General features: G+C 25.5%; 1 protein-coding gene across 2 annotated transcripts in view; it reads left to right on the forward strand.

The window, feature by feature from the left end:
- The window catches only part of LOC107164817 (zwei Ig domain protein zig-8-like), a 270224-nt gene that overhangs the window by 236002 nt on the left and 6869 nt on the right, over positions 1 to 27353 (forward strand). For both annotated transcript variants that reach the window (XM_089219194.1, XM_089219193.1), the window contains 3 exons: positions 4996 to 5206; positions 25424 to 25551; positions 25687 to 25855. In XM_089219194.1, the coding sequence (XP_089075320.1) occupies positions 4996 to 5206; positions 25424 to 25551; positions 25687 to 25855 (508 nt within the window). The remainder of the gene's footprint in view (positions 1 to 4995; positions 5207 to 25423; positions 25552 to 25686; positions 25856 to 27353) is intronic.

Raw genomic sequence — 27353 nt, forward strand, 5'->3', positions numbered from 1 at the left:
TGCCGCAGCACTCTACATGCACTTTACGAAAAGTCAGAAAATGATTATTGCTTTGAGTTTGCGTAAGACCATCAAAATATATATACGTATCACCCCGTAAGTACCACACTAGTCTATAAAAATATTATGAAATAGTAATTTATGGTAATTGACCGACGACAAACCAGCTATGCGCACCAAAGCCATTCGTTATGTACAAATTTGCAGTAATTCAAAAAGATTTAATATTAATCTTTAATCTTATAAAAATACATGTTAACAAAAAATAAATAAAATAAAAAACGATTTAAAAAATATATATATGTATTCAACTACGACGCAAATGCAATCATTGGAAGATTTTATTGAATTAACGTGTTGCAGTTCTCATATTATGCTGTATTATTATTTCTTGGCTATATATATAAATTATTAAGATAACAAATTAATTGTAACTTTCCATAATATAGTATTTGATAAATTATCTATGAAAATTTGTGGTCGGTGTGTTCCAGTTGTTCAGCAACCATTTCGATACTATTCTATCAGAAAAATCGGTAGTAGATGGGTATATTTATGAATACCTGAATTTCTTATTAATATCTATTACGAAGAATTATTATGAGTTATTATGAGTTTATGATGAATAAAATGCATCATTACTATTATGATATGTTTAGAATATCATATTTGATAGTGGTGCTAAGGGCTGTTTTAGTTTTTTATAAATTTAAACCAGTTGTTTAAATATATTACAACGGCTTCACAATCGGTGTGTTCTATTATTAGGTAACTAAAATTTCAGGTATATCAGTAATCAAGTGTTTAAGTGGGTATACCCATACACAAATTTCACTAGAAAGGGACTAAAAGTTTTTAAGTGCTTTTGTTACTATTGCTCGGTTCATTAAGATGATTTAGTTTCAAAACCTGAAGTTATTTAAACAATAAGTTAAAATATTGCATAAATATTTAATTGTTTATTATTTTCTTGAAACATTTTTAAAAACAATTGTAATTAGTAATTACCAACACTTATAGCTACTTCATTCCCATTAAAATGAAAAAAAAAATAAAAATATATCTAACCTAAAATAGTTTTAAGCTTAATATAATATGTTGTGACTACTGACTCATGAGCGTAATCTATTTCAAAAATAAACATTAACTATTACACAAAGAATATTTTGTATTTTATTATTAAATCAAACTTGAAATTGTATCTATTTCCTTATATTTACCTAACCTATATTTAACCCATATTTTACGCATAGTGAAACTGCGTTAGAAAAATAACCATAACTTACCTACAAATTTGATTCAACAAAATATTTAATGTCCTTGTGTAAACTATTAAGTAACAAATATTATTATTATTATATTTTTATTTTATTTTTTTTAAATAGTTTTTGTTCAATTACATTAATATTATGATATAAATATTATGAATATACAACATTCATTATATTATTGAACAATACTATTAATACAATCTATTTTATTTAACAAACTTTCTTTTAAAATATACAAAAATAGAGATTACATTTGTAAGAAAATAGATTTAAAATTTTGAAGTAAAAAAAAGTATCGAATATTATACGGATAATACAATTTTGTATAATTGTACGTTCAAACTATGTACGAGTAGGTACCTGCTAAAATACATAATATTATACTTCATTATACATAACATAGTTTTATAAAATAAAATTTAAAATATAAAAATAAATTACTACTAACAATATGGATTCTGGGTTTTAACTAAAATAATTTTAAACATGTCTTTGAACCAAAATTTAGTTTTGTGTGAGTTAATAATTAATATTATACACTATGGTGATATGGTGATTCATTTTGTGAGTGAATCATTATTACTACAATATAATAATTTCGGAAATCTATTAAAAAAAAAAAAAAAATGCCCTTTTAATGCTTCTTACTATAATGCTTTATATTTTCCGAAAAACTCTCTTAACACATTTATTTTTAGTTGTTGACCTTTGAATTGTCCACGAATAAGTTTGTCTATAAATGGTGGTGCAGCTTATACCCCTTGTGGTAAGTGTTTGTGTGTGTATGTGTGTGCGCGTGCCTGCGTGTGTGTTGATTACACAGCTTAATGGATTGTATCGATTATATTTCTTGCATCAGTCTATCAGTTGAGTGCTTAAGATGGCAATAAGGGCAGACAAGTATAATAATATTGGGCTTGACATATATGATTGTTTGCTTGTGTATACGACTAATAACGTAAATTCGGCTTTTACCTTTTTTAAAGTAAAAAGTATAAATCATGATTTTAATTTTTTTTTTTACATAATATTTGAATCACATATAATATAGCTGTTTTAAAATTCATAAAACTTTGACATGCTGACCAAATTAATTTTTCCAAAATGAATTGATTTTAAGATTTTATATTTTTTTATAGGTTATTATTATTTTAATATCAACATGTGACTTAAAAAAAAAAAAAAAAATAATTAAAAATAATGGCTCAGATTATTTGTATATCCTGAATGTTCCTGCCCAACTCCAGTGAAAAATGTATAATATTTTTATGCAAATGTTATTTATTTAGCACATAATAGACAGCATAAAACATGTCACAACTTCTACGCATTTGGCATCATGACGTGTGTCCAGATTTACTTATATCACAAATTAAATTTATTGGTATTTTTCCAATTAGAATATTTTGCAACTTATAATATTAACTTCCATTTATATGACTGGTTCTACAACTCCAACGTTTTCTTAGTTTCCTGAAACATTTGTCCTTATACATATATGTCCCCGATCCTACCTTAAGCAAAATATTTTAATTTTCAAAAAATAAGTTAGTCTTATCATAGAGTTGTATATATGAGTTAATAATAGTATAACTTTTTTAGGTAATTGAGAAGCTACTTCAGCAGTTATTAGGTCAAAGCCTGGGGTTTTTTTTCGAGCAGATATTTTGTCTATGGTATATTTTACTTCACTTGGTCGTATGTGTTTGGGAGGTAGATCCATTGGTAATGGACAGAGTAAAAAGTGATTTACTTTGTGAATTTGACTAGTGGAGAGAGTATCGGCGTTTGGTTTAAATGTAGAGTCCAGATGGTGACGGAATATATTCGATTTTTCAGTGTCGTTTATTGCCCACGTTCCATCTGCACATATGAATATAAAATAAAATTAGACCACTAATATTGTAAAAAAAAATTGTAAATATATATAATTGTAAAGCCACAACTTCTAAAGCCAATGGCCTATGTTGCCGAAGCTATAATCAATAAAAAAAAAAAAATATTTAATTTTATGACAAAATACTTTATAATAGTTTAACCAAAGATCGACGGATTGAACCCATTTTCTAAATATAATATTTTATTATTACATTTTTTCACAATTTGCATTAAATTTTTTAATTTAAAATTTAAATTCTGTAAAATATAATTATTTCAATAAATAAATTATCACTTAATGATATCTTTAGAAAATAACCAACTTTGACATCAAATTTATATATTATAGTGAAATTATTAAGATTAAAAATAAAGAATAACCTTTGAAACTAAATGTTTTTTTTTAATATTCAAGTGACCGAAATGGAAAAGTTTTTATAGATTTTTTTTTTTGAAAATACTTGTGTTTTCAACTTTTCCTGAGGATTTTAAATTTACCTCTATTCTTTTTTTTTATTCTCAACAACTCAAAAACATTAAACATACACGAGGACATTGGAACATCTGTAGTTGTTCTTTAATTTGAAATAACTTTAAAGGCTTTGTTTCATTTCACACCTGTTCTGCCTAAAAATATTTCCAAATCGGTTGTATCAACTAGAAATATTAAAATATACATAAGAGCTTTATTTGTGTGTATCAAGTTTAGTATTTTCCGAAGCTATAAAGATAATATTTTAATATCACTGTTTCTTTTTATATATATATAAGAAAATATCTATTTGCAGTGTTTAGAAAGAACGTCGTTCATGAACGCATGTTCACACATTCACGTTCATAATTAGTGAACGATACGTGAACGTCGATCATTTTTTTTTTAAAATAGAACGTGAACGTGAACGGCGTTTATATTTTTAATGAATTTGAACGATTTTGAAGACGCTCAATTTATTTACTATTTAATAAATATAATATGTATATAATTTAGATACTTTAGAAAATGTATATGCTCTAAAGTCTAAATTGTTTTTATTTTTGGGTTGAGACCTATATGTTTATGGGTTTTTATACAAACTGCTGGTAAACTATTTATAAACAAAAAATTAGATGAACGACCATATGAATGCGTTCATTTTTTCAAAGAACGTGGACGTGAACGAGTTCCTTTTTCAAGGACTGAACGTGAACGAATTCATTTTTTTAGTGAACGTTCCGAACACTGTCTATTTGTTTTATCTAATAAAATGACAAATAGTTTTGTATACACTTATTTCCATTTCTTTAAAGTTACAAAATAGTGAAAAAGTGTCTTCTAGTTCATTTTATTAATACCTACATTTACATACGTACATAGATGTATATTTTATTTGAGGACCTGGGGGACAACAACGAGACATCTCCAATAAACTAAATTTTTCAGGAGGAACAAAACACATCCAGATATGTTTGGATGTTGCATCAAATAATCAACTAGATACCTCCATTCATTTAATATCCCAGTATCTACTATCTATATAGAAGATTTGGATATGTCTTCTGGTTAATGTGCCAATCGATATGTTTTTCAGGTCTTCATTTTTTCTCCTTGTATAGTTAATCCGGTGTATTTGTTTCAAAAATTGAATACTTTTCTAATATTTTAAAATAGTTAAATATTAATAATTTAAGTAAAAATATTAAATTAATAGTGTTTAATGAGCTATAATAAATTAACAATGGATATTTTTAATCATCATGTATATTGATATTATTATATTATTAATACATCTTGTAGATTACGAATAATATTATGTATTTATATTATAATTTATAATGTTATCAATTTGAAATGCTTAACGTGTTTCAGGTATCATGGATCCGACATCGGGATATACATCTCCTTACTGCAGGAAGATACACATATACAAGTGATCAACGGTTCGAGGCCATTCATGAACCACATTCAGAAAACTGGTCGTTAAGGATAAAATATCCGCAAAAAAAAGATTCTGGTATTTATGAATGCCAGATAAGTACAACTCCACCCATAGGACATCCAGTATACTTAACTGTGTTAGGTAAGTCACCATTAATCTAATATGTTATAATACAAATTTTAAAATATTAAAATATGTAAAGGTAGGTAGGAATTTTATGAAACATACTCTGTATATCGCAAAGGTAAACATGACCTAAATTTTTTTACATGCTTAAATAATAAAATAAAATACAATATATTTAGTAAAAGTTAATTTTTGAAAAATATGTACCAAACATTTTTTTTTTTTTATAAAGTTATATTAAATTAACTTATTTTTGGGCAAAATCATATTTCTCACATACATTACGAATATCTACTTACAAAACTAAATTATATCTAACTCCGAATCGTATATTAAGAGATAAAAGTGGAAACTATTTATTTTCTAGCAGTGTATTACTTTGTTTTTATTTTTTGTATCTATATACATTTTTTAGCATTAAAAATGTTGAGTTGTGATAATATGCTGTATACTGTGTAATCTTCTACCGATAGAAAGTTGGATTAAACATATTTTAGATAATAGTTTATTAGTAAACCTTTACAGTTTAAAATATTTAGTTTTTTAATTTAAGTTTTTTAATTATCAGACATTTAAACATATTTACAAAATTATAATTAAAAGTTGAAATTACATTTTAACACTGGTAAATTTAATGTTCAAGCTTATTAAATAGGTATTCTATGAAATCAAGTTTTAATGTTTTAAAAATAAAAACATTCACATACGTTATCTTATTTTTATACTTACAGCATTTTTAAAACAATATAGTTTATTCATAAGAAACTTAAATAAACTGTAATAATTAATGAAGTAATACGATTATAATGATTAATATTATTAATAAATAGACTCCAAATATAATTAAATTAAACAAAAAATGTATAATATGACCTTAACTATCAACAATGACTGTCTCAACAGAATAATATATTATACATTTTTTTTCGTCTAACAAAATATTTAAAGTAATTGACCTTTAATGATTCTATTCATAGCCCGATTAATAAAAATAAAAAATATCTTTCAAATTGTATAATACAAAAATCATCATCATATTATGCTAGTTACATGTAGGCATGTAGCAGATAAAAAATTAGGTTTAATTTATGATCAAAAATATTTGGCATAGTTAAGATGACTAAAAGTACTATAAAAAGAAATAGCTTACAAATATAAATATTAGCTTTCAAAAATTGCCGTTCAGTTGTAATAATTACAATTTTTATTCACTAAAAACTTTTATTATTAACTTACTTAATTAACACTAAGAATTGAATTGAAAATCCTGTTTAATAAGAAAACATAACTGCTGAATTGACTTTTCTAAATTAAAAGCATTATAACTTTTTAATACACAATAAGTACTACCTACAAGTATGCATAATAAAACGTAATGCAATAATACTATAATGTATTATTTACCATGAATTAATATTAAAAAACATACTTTTAATACAATTATGGTAATTGTATAGAATCTATTAGCGTATATTTTATTAAAATTATTTTTTTTAAATACTATCATCACAAAATTCTGACATACATAATACTCGAATTTAGAAAATAATATCTATTAATCACCATTATAATTTCATTAGTTAAGATTATTAAACCTTGGTATTCCATAAGTTAGTAAAATATATTGCTTTCTAAATTTTAAATAAAAACGTGTCCATCGACTTGTATGAATGATAGACCTGTTTGCTATATATCGATTGACAATAATTTAATGTGACTGTTTGATCACTTCGTGGTTGTATATACATTTTGTGATAGTATGTAGATCGATTGAAAAAAAAACCCAACTGGTCTGAATAGTAAGCATTGTATAATACATTTTATTCATCGATATTCCTTTTCTATCTACGAGTACTAACCTAGAAAATAAATGATGCGTTAATAATATTGAATATATATTATATAGTAATATAATATATATATATATATATATATACATACAATGGATAACACATATATCTGTTTAATACATAGGTAAAGTATTATAGCGAATTATTCAATAAAGAGACATACATGACATCCACCATACGGTGAAACGGACACTTACTTTCTTAATTTTTAAACATATATTCTATAACGAAATAGGTACTCGTCATCCCTGTTTACTACAATATACTATTACTGTGTTGTTGAAAAAGGAAATTTAGTATCTTTGTGATAAGTTATAAATGTAATTATATTTCTTATAAAATAAATAACGTGCAACAATAATTATTTATTTTGTATTTTTATGTATTAGTCCGAGAAAAAAGATGTTTGGGCATACTAAAATTATTTTTATTTTTATATTTTACTACAAACAAATTTAAGGTAAAGAGTTTTCCAAATTTTATGAGTTAATAAATTTATCGATAGTAAATTTAGTTTATTATCTCGAAAAAGTTATTTTTCGTTTTTATCAATAGTTTTATTTTAAAACGCTTATAAATAAGATAACACACGCACTTCATTGTAAAATCAATACATTTATCGCTCCACTTTGAATCTAAAAAGCTAAATTTACTTTTTTGGTGATTGACAAATAATTTTTTCTACAAATCTATATTACTGTACATAAAACAAACCTATATGTTAATTTGGTAGGTGTATAAAACATATTATAAATGATATAATATCAAGAAAACTTATATTTGTATTTCAATAATACTTTAATATTAATAATAACATAATAGCAGATTATAGTCGAGTAATATTGAAAACAATATATATTATGTATTCGAAAAATGTTTCAAATGTTTTAAAAAAACCTATACCATGAAATTATATATTTGTACATTGACGACTATTGAAATGTTTTTTATAAAAGTCTATTTATTATATTCGTTAAAAACGTCTCTATGAAAACACATACTCTGAGTGATTTATCAAAATATTTAGCGACACAATAGAAATAACAAACGATTCTCGGCATTTAAATAAAATTAAATCGTTGTAATGTTTGTAGATATTATGTACGTCGATATGAATAAATCTATGTATACTTTATAGTGACATGAAAACACGAGCACGGAGGGAGAGCAAGTTGAATGTAAATTAGGAGACCCCCGTTATCCGATTAAACAAACTGCTTGTGAGTCAGTATTATCGTATGGGGACACACGACCGTGACTCAGATTCTCGGAAAACTTTTTTTACGTTATATCTTTTTTTTTCACTAGATAAATTTGCATGTGACGATATAACCTGGTCTCATGGGATGAAGTAAAAAAATGCAATGCGAAAAAAAGTTTTCTTTGGTTTAATGTAACCAATAAATCTGACAATAACTTATATATGAGCGGAGTCTTTCAACAAAAAAAATGATCATTCACAAATTTATGTTAAATAACTTTTGGGCAGTACCTAATTAATATATTAGTATGGTTTATAAAAAAAAATCAACTGAACTATTCAAAATGAGTATGCTAATTTATCAGATTTTTAACTAAAATTTGAAAAAAAGACAGTATAAAATATATATAATTGTATTTATATTCTTTATATTTAAAAAATATACCCATACCATTAACTTTAAGAGTTGAAATTTAGTAAGACCAATTTCACTGTTTGATTTGCATGTATATTGTATACTGTATGTTGTTAGAGTTTTTGTATGTAATTATCTATAGATTAATTTATAAAATCTCATTGAGCTGAATAGAAATTAATTCAAAATTCACTGCATTACGATTGTAGGTAAGGATAAATTATTTAATATTACCAAAATTATACAAAATATATATAACAATTTATATAATATTACAATAATATTTTGAAACGCATTTGAAAATTTAAATCCAACTTTTGTTGACCTTTTTCACGAATATGTTTTTTCTCGGTATTATAATAGGATACCATAAAAATACACAATAAACAAATATACAATTCTAATTTAGTAAACGCATGTAGGTACCAAGGAAAAATACAGATTTCAAAGCAAATTTAAAAGAAAATAATTTCTTATTTAAAATAAGAAATTCTATATCAAGGAAATAATTATTTTAGGTGGCTATGTCCTTTAAATAATTTTTTTAAATTGTAATTATATTAGCCACTTCATTATATAGTTATAATCATCGAATTGTTTTTACTATATTCAGACCAGAGAGTGATCGATAAAAAAAAAACGATATTGTATATATTATAATATTATTGTATTTTTTCGTTCAAATAAGAACTTTACCAACTAGAATGCTTTCCAAAACTAATTTTAACTTAAAACAATAGTTAATACATACTATATAATATATTTCCTATTTTTGGTTTATCACGGTATTAAAACAACGAATTGTGATGACTGATGATAACATATTATTATTTGTTACGGCATAAGTAATACTGATTTTGACGTCTTGGATAATCGGTTTTCTCGAAACGACTGGAATGAATATCCGATCAATGCACTAAAACATATCGAGCTGTTGCAATGTAAGCACTAATAATTCGGTTTATTTCGACATGCACAATACAATAATATACGAACGCCGTAATCGTGAATTTAATTTTGCTAGAATAACGGTATTCGCGATTCACACACACCTTCTCAGAGGTATAAGCATGTATAGATACATACATACATACATACATACATACATACATACATACATAGTAAGAATATATCCGATGCACTATCACACATTTATTATTATAATAATGGTGTCGCAGCCATTTAACTTGCCAGGGCCTTCGGCTTTATATTAAGTGTCGTGAACCAAAATCAATAGGTAAAACCACTCCGGTGAACTGGACAGGTAAACGTATACCTAGATATATATATATATTTTTTTTTTTCGATGATGCCCCGGGAACTGCTAATATCTAAATACTATATTTAGCGGCATCAAATTATATTACCTACATACCTATAGTATATACCATAATGAATAATGGTATTAGATAATATAAAATTTATTATAAATTATAGTATATTGACTCATTTCGTATAATATTATAGTGTTATAACTGATGCGCATGTTAAGAGTACGAGGCACACGGGCTATGAAAAATAAAAATAAAACGTAACAGTAGAGCAAACTCGGTGGAAAATATAATATAATATACCAACTGAAATGAAACTGTTCATGGCAACGCGACAATGTCGTTGCTGTCATAACACTATATCTACCACTATACTGCAGAGTAACTTATATGTTGTGTTTCATTTTCACTGCTGCGAGCCTGTCCTCTCTGTGCGTGTAGGTTATAATGAATACTTCGCTTTACCCCAATTCGAACGTTAAAAGAAAATTGCTTCCTTGGTATTCAGATTTTTATATATTATACGTATCACAGAAAACGCAGCATTCCGAGCAAGATAAAAATTGTGATAATAATATACATAATATTATATCCAATCCGTTTTACATGAAATGATAATGTTTTGCTGTTGTTTTATATATATATATATATACTTTAATAGTGGTAGAGGTTCGTCTATATACACTATTGAATAACATAAAAATAACAAGTAAAAAAGATCACCTCGATCAGCAATAAACTATTATTTATTTTGTTCGCCTTAATGTTACGGTGAGCTCAATGTTTAATTTTTATTAAATGTATGATTTGTGAATTGGTTTTATTATGGACTTGAAAAAAATTGACTTCCCCCAGGTGTGATAATTGATCCGAGGTAAAAATAATAACTTCCCAATATGGAAATTGTATTAAAGTTTATACCTATTATGAAACATGCAAACATGGCACATGCAGCAAAGATAATATTATAATTGTCCATTTTTAATTTTAATACAATTATTCGAATTAATCTTACTGAATAATTTACAATAAATCAGTGTTTCATTATGTTTGGTGGGTGTAAATATAGTAAATTATATATTTTGTAATCCCCCATAAAATCCTCAAAAAATATAGTAATGATTACCATGATTACAAATACTCAGCTGATCACACAACACCCAATAAAATCAGGCAGAACAAATAAATATATTAAAAATAACAGGTTTCCTAACCATTAATAGGCTGTTACAGTTTTCAATTATAATAACACACTTAATAAATATCATGATATTAAAATAAACTCTTTGATATTACAAGTAACATTATTATTTAAATAAAAAAGTAATAGAGTTATGGGGTAATGCAAAAAAATCAAATATAAACAAAATACAAACTTTTCAAAACATAGCACTCAGGAAACTTCTAAACGCTCCTCCTTACGTCTCAAACCACACTATTCACACTGATCTAAAAATTAAACTGGTACATGAAGAAGCTATAGATCATTACCAACGCTTCCACAATCGTCTTTCCTCAAATAGCAACCCGCTAATACGTAATCTTGCAGTCCATACTATTCCTGGTAACCCACCCAGACGTTTAAAACGTAAATGGTGTCGTGACCTACTTGCTCACCCCCCTGCCCTCAACTAATCATTTACAGAGTATCAGTTGTTTAACTAATTATTCTAAAAAAAATAAAAATAAAAATTTAAAAAATTAAAAAAAAAAAAAAATCAATCAATTTGAGTGTCATTAGTGGATGACTTCTCACGTCAAGCGTATCATGTTGTAAATTCTTTAACCATATAAACTTATTGTGCCCCTAAGGTATAGATTGTTTATCTCAAATAAAGAAAAAAAATAAAAAAAAAATAAAAAAGTGTAGTACTAAAAAAATTATCAATGAAATAGGTTAAATTAATAAAATTGTAAAACAAAAATTGATTTATATGCTAATTTATTTTATTTTTAAATTTATTTTTGGATATTAATACGAAAAAAAAATGATTGGGTTAAAATATTGAAAAAGTATCTAAGAAACAAATCAAAGCTTACATACCACACCCGATTCTCAAGAAGTATGCTATGTTTACAAAACTGATCATTTATGCCTAATAAATAACAGTTCACAGTAAAATTATCAATTGATATTAACTGATGCATAGCATGCAATATATAGAATGATAGATCTAAGTAATAATAATTTTATCTACCTACTAATTTTAATATAATGAAGCCATCCGCAGTAATATTGTGACTTACAAGTAGCAAAAGCCAATTATATGTTTGTACATATTATTATAATTGAAAGGAATTGATCAATGCTCTATAGCACTTAGAAACATATACAATTGTACAATATTATGAACCAAAATAATCAATAATAAAAAAGCATATACAATTATACGTATCATTTATATTTGAAGATTATAACAATATAATATAACGACTTCCTATTCAGCAAGACTTTGTACGATACAAAACTCAAATAATAACATAATAATATAAATTATAATAAGATGACAATTTAAAACATTTTATTGCAGCCCATACCATTTTTAAGCTAAATTTTGTAAGCTTACAAAAATGAAAATAGATTCTAATTTTTTTTTATCTGAAAAAGTAATTGTTAATGAAAAATACAAAATTAGTTGAAAAATAAAGGATATTATAATACTTTTTGATTTGTAAAAATAGTAAAATTGCATAATTTATATAATCAAAAAACTAAAATACAGTTTGATAAATTGTTTCCCGTAATAAGTTTTACCGTAGCTATTTTTATTTATAAAAAAAAAAGCGGGTAAGTCGTGGATGTCACTCTGCTGTACAGTAGGTTGGTTACCTACTGTAATGGATGATATTAAATTTGAATCCAATGATATTATATCATTGTAAACGAAAAACGATTCTGAGCGGAGATGGTTTATCTGTCTAGGATATAATATAGAATGGGGTGGCCACTAATCTTTTATCTTGGGAGCCGCAAATTTATAAAGCTATTTTGAAATGAGCCACTTTGTTAAGATAGGTAGGTATGTTTATATAAAACGAAAATATATTTTTGATTTTATAACAAATAAAGCATCATTCATTTTTTACACTACATAGAGCATAATTGTTCAGGTAGTAAGATAGTAGGTATTAAGAAATGGCCAAATGTGATTTTACTTTTGAGGAGTGTTTTTTATATGTATTATAATATGAATCGATTTTACTCTAAGCTTAGTTTCAAATGTCAAGAGTCACACGAGACTCATTCGGAAGCCGCATTCGGCTCGCGAGCCTCGTTGTGCCACCCCTGATATAGATTATTAAAAATTTTCAAATCTTGGATTTAAAAAGAAAAATTTTTATGAATTTCTAGCTTAAAATAATTTATAAATTATCATGATTTTTACCTATGTTGTCTAAATTCAAACTTTGAATGCTTATAAAAGAAAATTGTGAGTATGAATTTATTTTATTTTTCAACTGCTATTGTAAAAATATTTTAGGCGCCTTGTATTAAATTTTCAAATCTTTGATCTAAAAAGAAAACTTTTATGAATTTCTATCTAAGATAATTTGAACATTGCCATAATTTGTACGTATTAAGTCAATATTTGAAATTCAAATGCTAATAAAAAAAAATTGTGCCTATGTATTCTTATAATTTTTTAATCACTATAAGGATAACTTATGAGAAAATTTGTATTAAAATTTCAAGTATTTTGATAGGGCCAAAAAAATTTTATCGACATTTCAAAAAAAAAATTTTCAGAAAAGTTGAACATTTCAGTCGTTTATAAATATCTCAAAAAAAGTCAAAATATTTTGAAAATTAAATCATGTAAAGAAAATGCCAATCTTAATAACTTGTGAAATTTTCAAGTATCTACGACTTATACTTTTTGAATAATAACAAATATTTAAAATCGTTTGAGGATAAATCGTTATCGTTACGCTATTTCGTAAAAATTTAAAATTCAAACTACTTAAAATTTTTCCTATAACCATGCTTCGAGTTTTCTCTATAGCTACTTGAAAGAAAACTTAGTGTTGTGTTTTTAATCCTTAAAAATCCTAATTATAAACACAAACAATTTTATGATTTTTCAACTTCAAAATTACTTGCAAATTTTCGTGTTTTCGACTGATTTCATAAAAATTTGAACCATAAACGCTTATAAAAAAAATGTGATTAACGATTTTTAATTTTTCTTAGCTAAAATAATAACAACTCATAAGGAACCTTGTATTAAATTTTCAAGTACTTTTGGTCATCCAACATTTTTTTACCGAACTTCAAAAAAAATTCTCATAAAAATCAAAAATTTCAGTGGTCTATAAATAACTCAAAAAATGTCAAAATTTTTTGAAAATAAAACTGTATATAGATAAAATTAACATAAATATTTGGTGAAAATTTCAAGTATTTACAGCGATTAATTTTTGAATTACAACCTTATAAAAAATCGGTTTGGTCGAAAACTAGTTTTGCATATATATTCCCATTTTTTTTGTTTTTCTCGAATTTTTTGAAAACTGTTGGAAAATGTTTACTTTTGACCTGTATAATGCACAATGATATTCACTTTTACATCGGAAACCACCCCCAAACTTTGAAATTGAAGCATTATTTCGACTAGTTATGCTGTACATAGACACAAAAACAAACGAAAAAAATCACACTCACACACATCATTGTAAAATCAATACATTCATCACTTCGTTCTGAATCTAAAAAAAAAACACACATTATTGTAATATCAATACATTCATCACTCCGTTCAGAATCTAAAAATAGATAGTTAATACATTCTATTTATACTATACATAAAAATGTATAAAAATATTTTAAAAACGATGTGAGTGGCTTTTATTTGTTTGTCTGTCATAATTTTTTAAAACAAGAAAAATGTTTTAATCTTTAACTAAATTTGAGTACATCTAAATCGAAATTCGAATGAGTAATTTCAGAATTATTAAGCTTTACGAACTAAGGATAACTATAATAAGATTATTAAATCCTTTATGATTGTTTGACATTAAATATTATATGTATGTAAAATATCTTAGTCTAGTAATTATTATGCTCAGAAAATGATTACAAATTATATAACTGTAATAAATTAAAATTAATAACTGCAAATTCTAAATCACCACGGGGAATATGTATATAAACCTATATGAATCTATAATAATAATTAACTGCTGTTATTATTACTTAAGTTAAATAACTCAAAAACTACTCATTTGGATTTTACATTATATTGAAATCGTCGGTAAAATGAACTGTTTTGGAATATTCAATTTAAACCACAATATATTATTATTATGGTATTGACAATAAAAAACTCGACTATCCACAGGGAAAAATCTACCTTGTTTGATACAATTCCTCTGTTTGATTGTAAACGTTGGTATTAAGATAAGTAGGCTTTCCCTAAATCGTGATTCGGGCCAAAAACGTTCTCGAAAGTCTCTCCTTGCCGACAGTCCTTTGAGAATTATCACGACGACGGTATGGACATACAGTGTTTATTGTACCAGCAACTAGGATAATCGCAAAGACTTGACGTCTTAAAATGACATTTTAATGCGACTTGGATTCAAGTATCTAAATTGTCAAAATGCCGGAGACACTCGCACTATGTATATGGTCGCAGTGCACATGATATTATACGAAGACGCAGTATGTTGCTCTATAACATTAAACTAATATAAATACGATGCGTATATGTATAGTGTGTATATTTTATGACTTCCTGGTACGAATTTTCCCGTCTGTATATTATTATGTACTACTATGCTCCTTTACATTCAGCTCGCGTTCGCATCAGTGATTCGACTTATTCGTATCGGAAATAATTCAATCGTCGAAAGAAATGCGCCCGTTGTATTTCACACATACTTATGTCCTGTGCTGTATAGCCATTTTATTTCGGGAATGCTGCGTGTATATTAGAATACGTTATAGGTATTCATATATTAGCAAATATTATATACGTATATTTATATAAGATATTTTTCACGGAACATACTGTATACAGTTCATATGAAACACTTGAGTTCGTCAATTTATATGTTATATTATTTATATAACTATGAAGAAGGAATTAAGTTCAATTTTATGTATCATAAAAGTACATGGTCTTGTTTGATTTTGTAAACGTATAATTTTGACAAAAAAACTAAACAATAATTATATAGACCATACTGTTTGTAGTATCTCCTGATACATAGGGTATGATTGTAAAATTATGTTTAATTTTATTTATTTCTGACGATATTTAAACTTTATACATGTGTTAAATTTTTTTCTTAAGTAAAATTGAATGAAAAATTTCTCCGTTCAGGTATTATAGTTGTAAAAACTTTTATAACTAATAAGTATTTGGCACATATTTCTTAAATTTTTTTTTAAATTGAGTAGTTGAATGATTTAAAACTGTTTTACTTTTTATGCCTAAAATTAAGCGATTAATCAAAAATTCAATAAGTCTATTCAGAAAAAAAATTAATTCTTTAATTATTGGATATTTATATTTTATTGTTTGACTATTTGTCCATTAAAATATATACTTTAAACGACTAAATAAATAAATGTTCTATCTGAACTTTTATTCATGTTTAAAAAAAAAAAATTAAAAAATTTTTATTGTTTTGTAATAAATATTATTATTTTTTTGAATAATGATGAGCAACACATTCAATCATTGGTTTAGATAAAAATAAAGTAAATTCTATATACAACGTTTTCAAGTTATGTACTTATGTGTTCAATCATATATAAAAAAAAAAAAAAATTAAAAACTACAAGTCAATAGATAACAATAACTATAATTCCTTCATTAATGTATAATTATAAGAAAACGTGATTCATTTATTAATAGACAAAATCTGTACCAGTATATTATTGGGATATAAAGATTCATTGCTTTTGAATTTAAAATGACTATGTCCGCTATAATCCCTGCATGGGTATGTAGCTTATCCTTCGTGCAAAGTATATCCGGATGTTTCCTCTTTTAATCCAAAGCGACATGTTTAGAGATATGAATTAATTATTTTTTTTTATGTATAAGCCTTCTTTTTTTAATGATGAAATACAATATACAAAAAAATAGAAAAAAAAATTATTAAATAAACTAAAACCATTTCCAACAAATATTAATTTTAACTTAACAATATTTTTATAACCTTTAACCTCTACATAAAACATGTATGTTTAGGTACTTAATGTATTAAATATTAAATAATATCATAATACATAGCCACTGTATTATAATATAAATATTCGACCTGTGTATTTATATATGTAAAATAATTTGACCTATATGGGTAACTGAAAGTCACGAATCAGATTTAGCACTCCGTATATTTTTACTCTCATAACTATTTTTACATCTCTAAAAACAATCTTTGAGATTTTCGTCAAATTCAATTGAGTAATTTTTGTGTATATAAGCTATATACACAATACACATATACATCTTGTTTCAAGATGTTGTTTCTTTATTCAATGCTATAAGCACTACAATTTGATGCATGCTTGTACATGATCTTAAACAGGTAACCAATGGCAATTATTTATTATTAAAAATTAAAATACAATTTTTAACTATTACTTTTATAATCCATAGCCAATGAAAATCATTTATACATTAAAAAAAAGTTTTATTTTCCTCTTTGAATCTAAGATCCCTGTAATCACCTTTTTAGAATTCAAATATTGGAAGACATTTTTCTCATTGAACATCTAGATAACTAGGAAAACCACTATTCAAAATTTTAAAATCGAACGTTTAGTAGATTTTGAGATGTATAGATAAATAAGAGAGCAATGATATGTTTCAGATTATCTATACATTTCTACATTGATTGATAAGAATAAATTGACGCAGTTGATAGCTGTTTCAAATCTACAGATTTAAAATAATGAATATAATTGAAAAACTTTAACAATAATAACTGTAGTTTTCCTTCTCCTAAAATGTATTGTTTTTATAAGAGTATTTGCAGCCACGCCATTATACAATCCTCTTCCACATTCCTTGGTCCTAAACTAACCCACTCCATTTATGTAATTCCATTATATCGAGGTCTTATATCACAACTTCTAGGCATATTATCCTGGGCCGACCTAAAGGTATTTATCACACTGGTTTTCAATATTATTCAAGACCACTATATACTTAAATTATCCTCTCTTCTCTCTATCGTGTGTTCCAAACATTGAATTATCTGCTCTGCTGACGAATAACGGTAGTGCATGTTATTTTTCTATTGATAACATTTAGATTATTACATTTGAAAAACTGCAATGTATTTAAAAAATGTGATCGATTTGTTTAATTTAATTAAATAACTTATTTTTTTAAAGAAATTTTTACTTGGTAAGTTTTTTTTTTTAATCTTAAAAATTTACACACTGAGAACGATCAAAAGTTTTGATTTATGCATGTTGTATTTACCATATTTTTTAATAGTAAATCGACAATATTCTATAATAATCCGAGTAATTTCATATATATTTTTTTTCACATAAAAATCACATCTAAATAAAGCACATTTCCATTATTTTCACAAAAATTATTAAAAGATTGTTAAAAAATATGATATATACAATATGCATAAATCAAAAATTTGGCTCGCTCTCAGTAAGTAAATTTTTAAGATAAAAAAAACTTAATAAGTTAAAATCGCTTCAATAAATTAAATTAATATTAAATAAGTAATTAGTTCAAATTTGAACTCAAAAAGAGGGGCTATAATTAAAAAAAAAATCGTTTTGTTGCACGTACGTGATTACATTTTGAAAATGATTGTAATATTAAGTCCTTTATGTGTTATGCGTTTAAAATATTGTGTGTTAACTAAATCGTTGAGTACACTGTATATTATGTGCGAATAGCAATAACTCGTTTAAACAATAATTATATTATGTCTTAAAATTATTACGCACTAAGAGATACTACCGTGGAGTTATTTGTTCAACACAAAGGAATAAACATGATTGTGGTAGAGTCATCCCTTTTACTTTTAGTGAGTATCGGTTGTACGAATTGTTATAGGAGTGTGATATTTTTGCAAGTGTATAATAATATGTGTGTACCTATGTATCTTGAAAACGTACAATTTTCCGGGAGTTCACCTGAGAGGTTTTGTAAAACTTCAGTCCGTTTTCTCACTCGTTTGTTAATGAGAATTATATCATGTATATGCCTGTTGTATTATTTTACACTTCGTGTACCATATCATGGACATATTGAGGTCAACTTATTATGTATATTTATTATAATACAATTTAGATATACATTATACTACAATAAGTATAATATTATAATATATAATAAAAAAAAAACCATGATACGTGAATTTTTCATTAATCGATGTTTTTATTATTCAAAACAGTTAACCAATTATAATCAGTTTATTTTTATTTCCATTAAATCATTTTTGTTAGTTAATTTATTTTTTAAACCATAAATAATACACTGTAAAAAGAAATAGAAAACTTTTCAAACAGCAATATACTATTTATTATTATTAATTCAAATTTTTATATTTTTCAGAGTCCTTTTAAATTACACTTATCCTTATAATCTTCAACATCGAGACTCTAATTTAATACAAAAACACTGACGTAGTATTATATGTATGATTTTGTATCTAAAAATTAATTAATACTATATTTTATCATAAACGTTCATCGGTTGTATAATATTATAGCATCGGCAAATAATATATTATTGAAGGTATTGTTGAAATTAAATGTTTTATATGTGTACGAAACATTTATCAAAAAAAAAAAAAAAATGAATGTTTACCTGAAGTAATTAATCGTGAAAGTATGAACAAAATTAATGGTTTTATTTTCATTTTTGTATTTTTATACATTAACATCGTTGGCAATGGCCATTAGTTAAACATTTTTGTTGTTGCTATATTATTAAATTATACAACTTTTTATTATATTTTTTATTTTTAAATTAGTGTGATAGTATCCACTTTGAGAGGGAGTACCTACTGAATCTAAGGTATATAGTGTAATTTTAGGCTGATTTTATCTGTGTATTGGAGGTATTTGATGATGGTATTCGTATGGTTGACTGAGAGTTCAGTTTCTTGATAATTACTTCTTGGTTTCTGTGTTTTTGTCATTATATATTCATGTAAATCGGGAGTTGCCGATGCGGAGTCTATTGATGATTACCCTATCCATTCTGTTTAGAAAGAGGTTAGTCCAGCCGAAGGTTATGTTTTTATTCTTCTTAATTTGTTCTTCTAACAGTGAGTCTCCTATTTGATTAGAATGAACTTCTATTTTTTAAATCTGCATAAGTCGATATGTTAAGTTTTGGGATATCTGTGGATATTTTTCTGCTTTCTGGGCCTCGTTATCTACTCTTTTATTCTCTTCAATGTTGATGTATCTAAGAATCAAGATTTGAGACATGTTTAGTAATTATTTTATTATTTTTAGCAACAAACATTTATTAAATTATTTAAATTTTAACTTAAAAAACAAAATCGGAAAACTATTTTAAAATATCAAAGTATATAACTTTTTGTATTTTTTTAAATAGAAAATACAATTTTATTGTTTTTTTGTTTTTTTGTTTATTGTGAATAGTAAATTATCACTTGTAACGAACATGAATATCACGCCTATAATGGACACTAGGTGCCGCCACTAATACCATTAATATACCAAAATTATGATAACAAGTGACAACAGATAGCGCACGAGTAGGGACAGAATCGAGTATGGTACTACGTAGGAGATCGTCTCCTCGTGGTACCCCCTGGGCAACGTTAATCTTTTCAAGACGAACGGCTAAATGTCTTTCAACTCGTCGGCCAAACTAGCGTTTATAACGCTCTTCTGGCCTGGTTACATGCAATCAAACCGAAAAAAATAAAATGTAAGTTCATTACACACTATAACGAAATAATAGATCTTAAGGTATTAAATGGCATACTCAAAATAATTATCAAGACAATATATTTAATTCCAAATTATAAAATCAACATTGCTTGGGATTTTCAAGAGATTTCACGGTGTATGAACTTAAATCTGATTATAGAGTTTTACCTATTCGATAATACATGAAACACCCAGCTCAAAGGATTATTAATTATTATTGTGATTTTAAAATATATTTTGCATACAGTCCACGCATAAAAAATATTAAATAAAATATATCAAACATTCAAAAAAAAAAAAAAAAGCGGATAAGTGGAAGTCGCACTGCTGTGCATTAGGGGGTGGGGTGGACCTCTGACTAGGGTAGGTTAAATTTGAATGCAATGATAGGTACCTATCATTGTATACAAAAAACGATTCTGAACGGAGATGATTTGTCAGTCTAGGATAATATATTATTATATTTAAATATTGTCATATTATATTCTATTTTGAAACAAATATTTTATTTTTCAATTAGGACGCATTTTACATAGGCATGGTTAATCAATTTTTCCAAAAACATTGCATGCAGTTATCATAATTCATAATACCTTATTATATTATCATAGATATACATATACCTGGTTTGAGGATAAAACGTTATCATTACGCGATTTTATAAAAATTTAAAATTTAAACGCACTTATAATTTTTCCTATAGTGATGCTTCAATGCAACAATTATCAGAAAATCATAGCATGACATTTAACAAAATTAAAAATACTTTTAAAAAAAAAAATACAAAATCAAAAATAAATATTTTAAGACTTTAATAAATTACCATTGATATTATTATTTATTATTAAACAATTTATATTACAGGAATGGTTTTAGTATTGTTCACGTCAATAAGCATAAAGTTATACGTTATTAGTATGTAGTTTGAGTTAACGTTTTTATTTTTTTTGAATTCAAGCCCTAAGGTGGAAGTCAAATTAATTTTTAAATAATACATAGGAATATTATACACAAATTCAAAATGTATGGCACGAGTGAGATCAGAATTTATAAAATCTCTGTTATATAATATAATGTATTTTACGCATTTATACGTACATGTATAATAATATTAAATATAATATATTTATTATAATCTATTTAAATTTTATTATTATTATTATTATTATTATTAAAACTTTGTAGCAATAATACAACGAAAGTTTTGTGACGTTGACATGATGCTCGTTGCCCTTTTTATTGTGTCAGTGGTGGACAATTGTAAAAAAATGTCCAATACATTGTGAATTGCTTTATGAATAAAATAGATTAATTTTAAATTGAGTTTTATTTTGTATTTATTAATGTATATCTTAAATCAATAATATTCAACAGAATATAAAACTTTTATAATGATAAAAAAAATGGGGTTATAATAAATTATTTATATTACCTCTCCAGTCCTTGAATTGTCTTCTCAATTGAAACCGTGGTTAGCGTCTGAGGTATAAGGTGAGGTAACCGATTTGTATTTTAAAATAATAAAACCTTTTTCTTTGGTCTATTAATATTACTTTTATTTAATTTATTTCTAATGCAAATACTTTTAACTAACTTATTATTTTATTTTTAATATACATATATATGGTTTTGAGTTTTGACTTTAACAATATTACTTATTTCTGTATAGACGATCTGTGTAGTCTTTTACACTCGCTTATGATCGTCAATACCAAAAGAACGATGACATTACGTCTGTCTTAGTGACTAAAGACGGAGCTCCTTATATCTAATGCTGTATGTGTGTGTGTATGTGTGTATGTGTCCTATCTTATCCTTAATGGCTAACAATTATTATAATTATTTTATTATATATATTGAATTAAAAACGATATGATGGCTTAAGTGCACGTCATTACATCCACCCTAGCCTTTTTATGATGCAAGGACGCATCAAAAGGCGAGTATAACATACAAATTCAAATTATTAAAGCATGAAAGTTATACGATAAAAACCACTAGCATAAAAGAATTTATTTTTTTCATTTTTTTAATAAAAAAAAAAAAAAAAAAAAAAAACGTTGGATATTTTACTGACTGAAACGATTTTTGTGAATATTGCTGAATTTTTTATTAAAAAAATTGGTTCATACCCCGTAAAATAAAATATTTTGTCTTCAATTTTATCTCATTATAGATTGTAAACCAATTGTTAATGTAATTATTATACTTTGGTAGGTTGGTCTGAACTTAGACGTACAATTAATTTAAATTTATTCCAACAATATAACACATATATTTTTGTATATATATATATAATATAACCAGTATAGTAATATACTATCATACACATAAATTGCATTTACACAGGAAAGTATACTAAAAATATGTATGAAAAAAAATGATATTATATTCTACCTAAGTATTACATTCACATGGTGACAATTATTAAGGTGAAATTATATATTGGGTTCTACGAAAATATAGAGATACCATTCTATATCGAGTGTGACAGTTTTTTAATATAAAATATTGGTGACAACTTGAGTATGGGTGTTTCAATTTTTATTCTCATATCATTGCTCGTTGGGATTATTCTACATTATTATGTTTATTTTTATTTGTTTAATTGCATTACATTATTATTACCTAATGTTCAAATTAAACCCTTTCAGAGTGTTGAAGTTTAACGGAACTTATTTTGTTGTCAAACAAATAATTATATTGTTAACTACATAAGACACATTTGTTTTTTTAATTACGAATGACATTGAACGAAAATCAAATTAGGTAGGAAAACTGCAAACTATACACCAAATACAACATAAAATGTAATCAATCAGGAATTTATAAATCAAATGTATACAAAATTATGTAGTACATATTTTATTCACAACTAGCTGCTATCAAAATATAATTTTTCAATCTTTACTAAATATTACATCATCGTTATCAACAAAATACGCATTCACTGCCATTTGATTTAGATTTCTACTGTAGATTTGGCGTTTTTGTATAAATACAATGTTACTGGAGATAGTTATTTTCTGGTTGTTATTATTGATTAATTTATTTTGTCTTCAATCTTACAAACAGCATTATCTGCAGCGTATAATATGTTAAATATATAAATCTGTAGTATATAGACTATTATACTTACCACACTTATTGAAAATATTTTTTTTTAAATTTAAATTATTATTTAAACCTATTCATTGAAAAAAACTATTATTGTTCTGTAAAAGAAAAATTGAACGTTTTTGTTTAGTTTTTTAGTATTAAAGTTATAAAATATTATGAATTATTTATACACACTCCAGTTTTTCTTTAAAAAACAAAATTTAGTATTCTGAATTTGTAATTAGTTATATTTGCTTACATTGATCAATATTTACTGAAATCGATAAAGTACATACATTTATAAAGTTATTCGTATATTCAAAATAAATAAATTGATGATAAAAATGCATAATATAGTAGATATTACAATAACTCAACTATAGGTTATATGCATAAAATAATATTTTTAATTACATAAATAGTTAATTCGGAATTAATTAAATAGTTATTTGATTTCACTATATCACTGGTGTTTGAATATAATTATCTTAAGCATCTTCTATGTCATGCATAATATATGCGATTCATATAGAAAACTTTTTATTTAACAAACATACTTATAAATTGAATTTGATTTTAATTCAAGTGTTCCAAAGACGAACATAATATTGAAAAATACTTCGATGTTACATGATAAAAGATAACGTGTAATAATAATACTGATATATACACAAATACAAATTAATATACCAAATTAATTTTATACCTACAGTTCCTTGTTATCTTCTAGAGTCGTCATATGTTATAGTTACATCCATAATATAAGTAATATACTTAATTGTGTCTTACTGATGTCTAACTTACTCATATTTTTTTTTTATTGTTCCTAAAAGTATGATGCATACAATTTAATCGACTTATTAATAGATACCGAATGAATTTACCAACGCCAGAGGTGTAGCTAATTTGCCTATACAAGACATACAAGATGCTGTGTCATCATAATAGTATTATCGGCAATAAAATAATAATATAGTTATTATTATACAAGTATAATTTTACTGCACCGGTCAAAACATAGCGTGAAGGTTCATTACATAGGATTCCATCTCATAGTGACAATTCTTATTTATATAGTAAGATAGATAAATAATTTCCGAAATCAACATTATATAATATTATAATGTGTCAGTTTCTGGTAACACACTGTTTGGAAAATACTCTTCAATATCTGAGGTATTAATTGTACAGCCGTTAATTTGTTTCCTCGTACTTCTACAATTTTTTTGCCGTTTATAATCTTAACAAATAACTTTGAAAATTTTTACATGTGCACAATGTAAATTATCACTAACTATTCTATTGTATTTATTATTATGCGATTAAGTAAACACTGTGTAGCTGAAACACAAGGCAATAATTTGAATTGCAATAATATTTATTCATAAATGAATCTTGGTAAAATTATTAATAATCAACCAAAGTTTCCAAGATGAAAAAATGTGTATTGTGATTTGTTTGCAGAATAGTTTTGAGAACGTTTGCTTTATTTTCAGAACCAACTACCGAAATACTGGGAGGTCCGGAGCTGTTCATTGATCAGGGTAGCACAATAAACCTCACCTGCTTGGTGCAGTTCGCACCGGAACCTCCGCCGACCGTCGGATGGACGCACGAAAAACAAGTGAGTGGCATAATTTACGTTCTATTTTCGACAACATTGACTAAGAAGAATGGTCCATTTCGGATTTGGTTTTCAAAATGATATGTTTTGCTACATGGTTTTTTTTTTTTTTTTATGTGTGTGTGCGGTTCACAGCCCATAAATTTCGATTCTCCGCGAGGCGGAATAAGCCTGGTAACGGAAAAAGGGTCGACCACCAGCAGCAGATTATTAATTCAAAAGGCGTCGTCTTCAGATACCGGCTACTACTCTTGCGATCCGTCAAATGCAAATTCGGCCACCGTCAGGGTTCATATATTAAACGGTTGGTTGCCTTAAATTATACTTGAAAATGCATAGATGGTGGACTATTTTGTACACATTATGCCCGTTATTATATATCCTATCTGGGTCATAATTTTTTTCACCCACAAAATTTAAACAATTGAAAAATTATGAAGACTATTAAAATAAATGAAGGTACATTTCTAAAAAAAAAAACTAAGGTCCTCGGTAATAAAAAAAAAAAAATAATAATAATAATAAAACTATACACGACGTTTTAGGGATGGTAGAGATTTTAAATATGGTTTATTTTATTAAATTATAATTCATAATAATATAGAAAATCGCATTTCAGTGTCAAACAAGGTCTGCGTGTGATGAGTATTTATATAAACATGCGAGTGTAGGTACCTTAACAGATAAACTTTAAACGAATAATAGGTAGCTACATTTTTTATTTTCTTACTGATTAATTCAAATACATGGAAAATTAGTATTAAAGATAATTAGGTATATGATTAAATTAAAATATAGAATAAGTGAATAAACTTTTAACACGTTAGTATTATACATATTATATAATATGTCCAATAAATAGAATACTCCTACTTCTAGTACCATTTTGTTGAGCTGATTGCTATAATAGATGTTTTAAATTTGAACTCGATGGTAAATTTGATAGCTTTCACTTAAAAAAAAAAAGAACAACTATTTGAAGTTGAGATGGACACCCAGCCTCCAAAGAATGTTTCATAAGGCATTTTATTATATTTTCAATTAGTAATGTGATATTTTGAACTGTTTTTTGACCAAAAAAATGCATATTACTTTATAAAAAAAAAGTATTATATTCCTAGCAGTCATTTCGTAACCTTTATGTCAATACTGAGGCATCATAATATTCATAATAGAGTCAATTTAAGTTTTTGGCAAAAATATTTAGCTAAATATTGTTAAAATCTCTTTATTTATAATAAATAATATATTCGAAGAGATAAAAAGTTACGAATCCCTATAATTAATTTATAATTTTTTCTCAAAAAAAAAAAAAAAAAATTGTATTAAGTCTTACTTATGATTGATTTTTTGTTCACACGATACTTATTTTGTTACTATATATTATATTTATTGCGAATTATATGATTCCTGCATACTCCTATACAAGTTGAAAAGAATAAACTAACTTCAATCTTTACTTTTTGTTCAAATGACCAATTTTATTAGCATATTAAATAGAAATGTCTATAAAAAAAAATAATAATATGTATTTTTAATATTTTTTGATTACTATGAGAAAGACTTACGAGGAATTTCATACTATATGCTAAACCTTAGCTTTTAGAAATTTAAAGTTAAATAAAATTTAAATAAAAAAATAATTAAACATTTTTTCATTTTGACAAAATTTGTCGAATATTAATACTTTATTAATCGGAGGAAAAAACAAACAATTGATAACATTTTAATATTATTTGTATTTTATATATCTATATATTTAATTATACTCAAAAACTACTGGGCCATTCTTAAAAAAAATA

The sequence above is a fragment of the Diuraphis noxia genome, unplaced genomic scaffold (genome assembly GCF_037042655.1).
Source record: "Diuraphis noxia isolate RWA-SAM2 unplaced genomic scaffold, SU_Dnox_SAM2 contig0002, whole genome shotgun sequence".
Taxonomy (NCBI): domain Eukaryota; kingdom Metazoa; phylum Arthropoda; class Insecta; order Hemiptera; family Aphididae; genus Diuraphis; species Diuraphis noxia.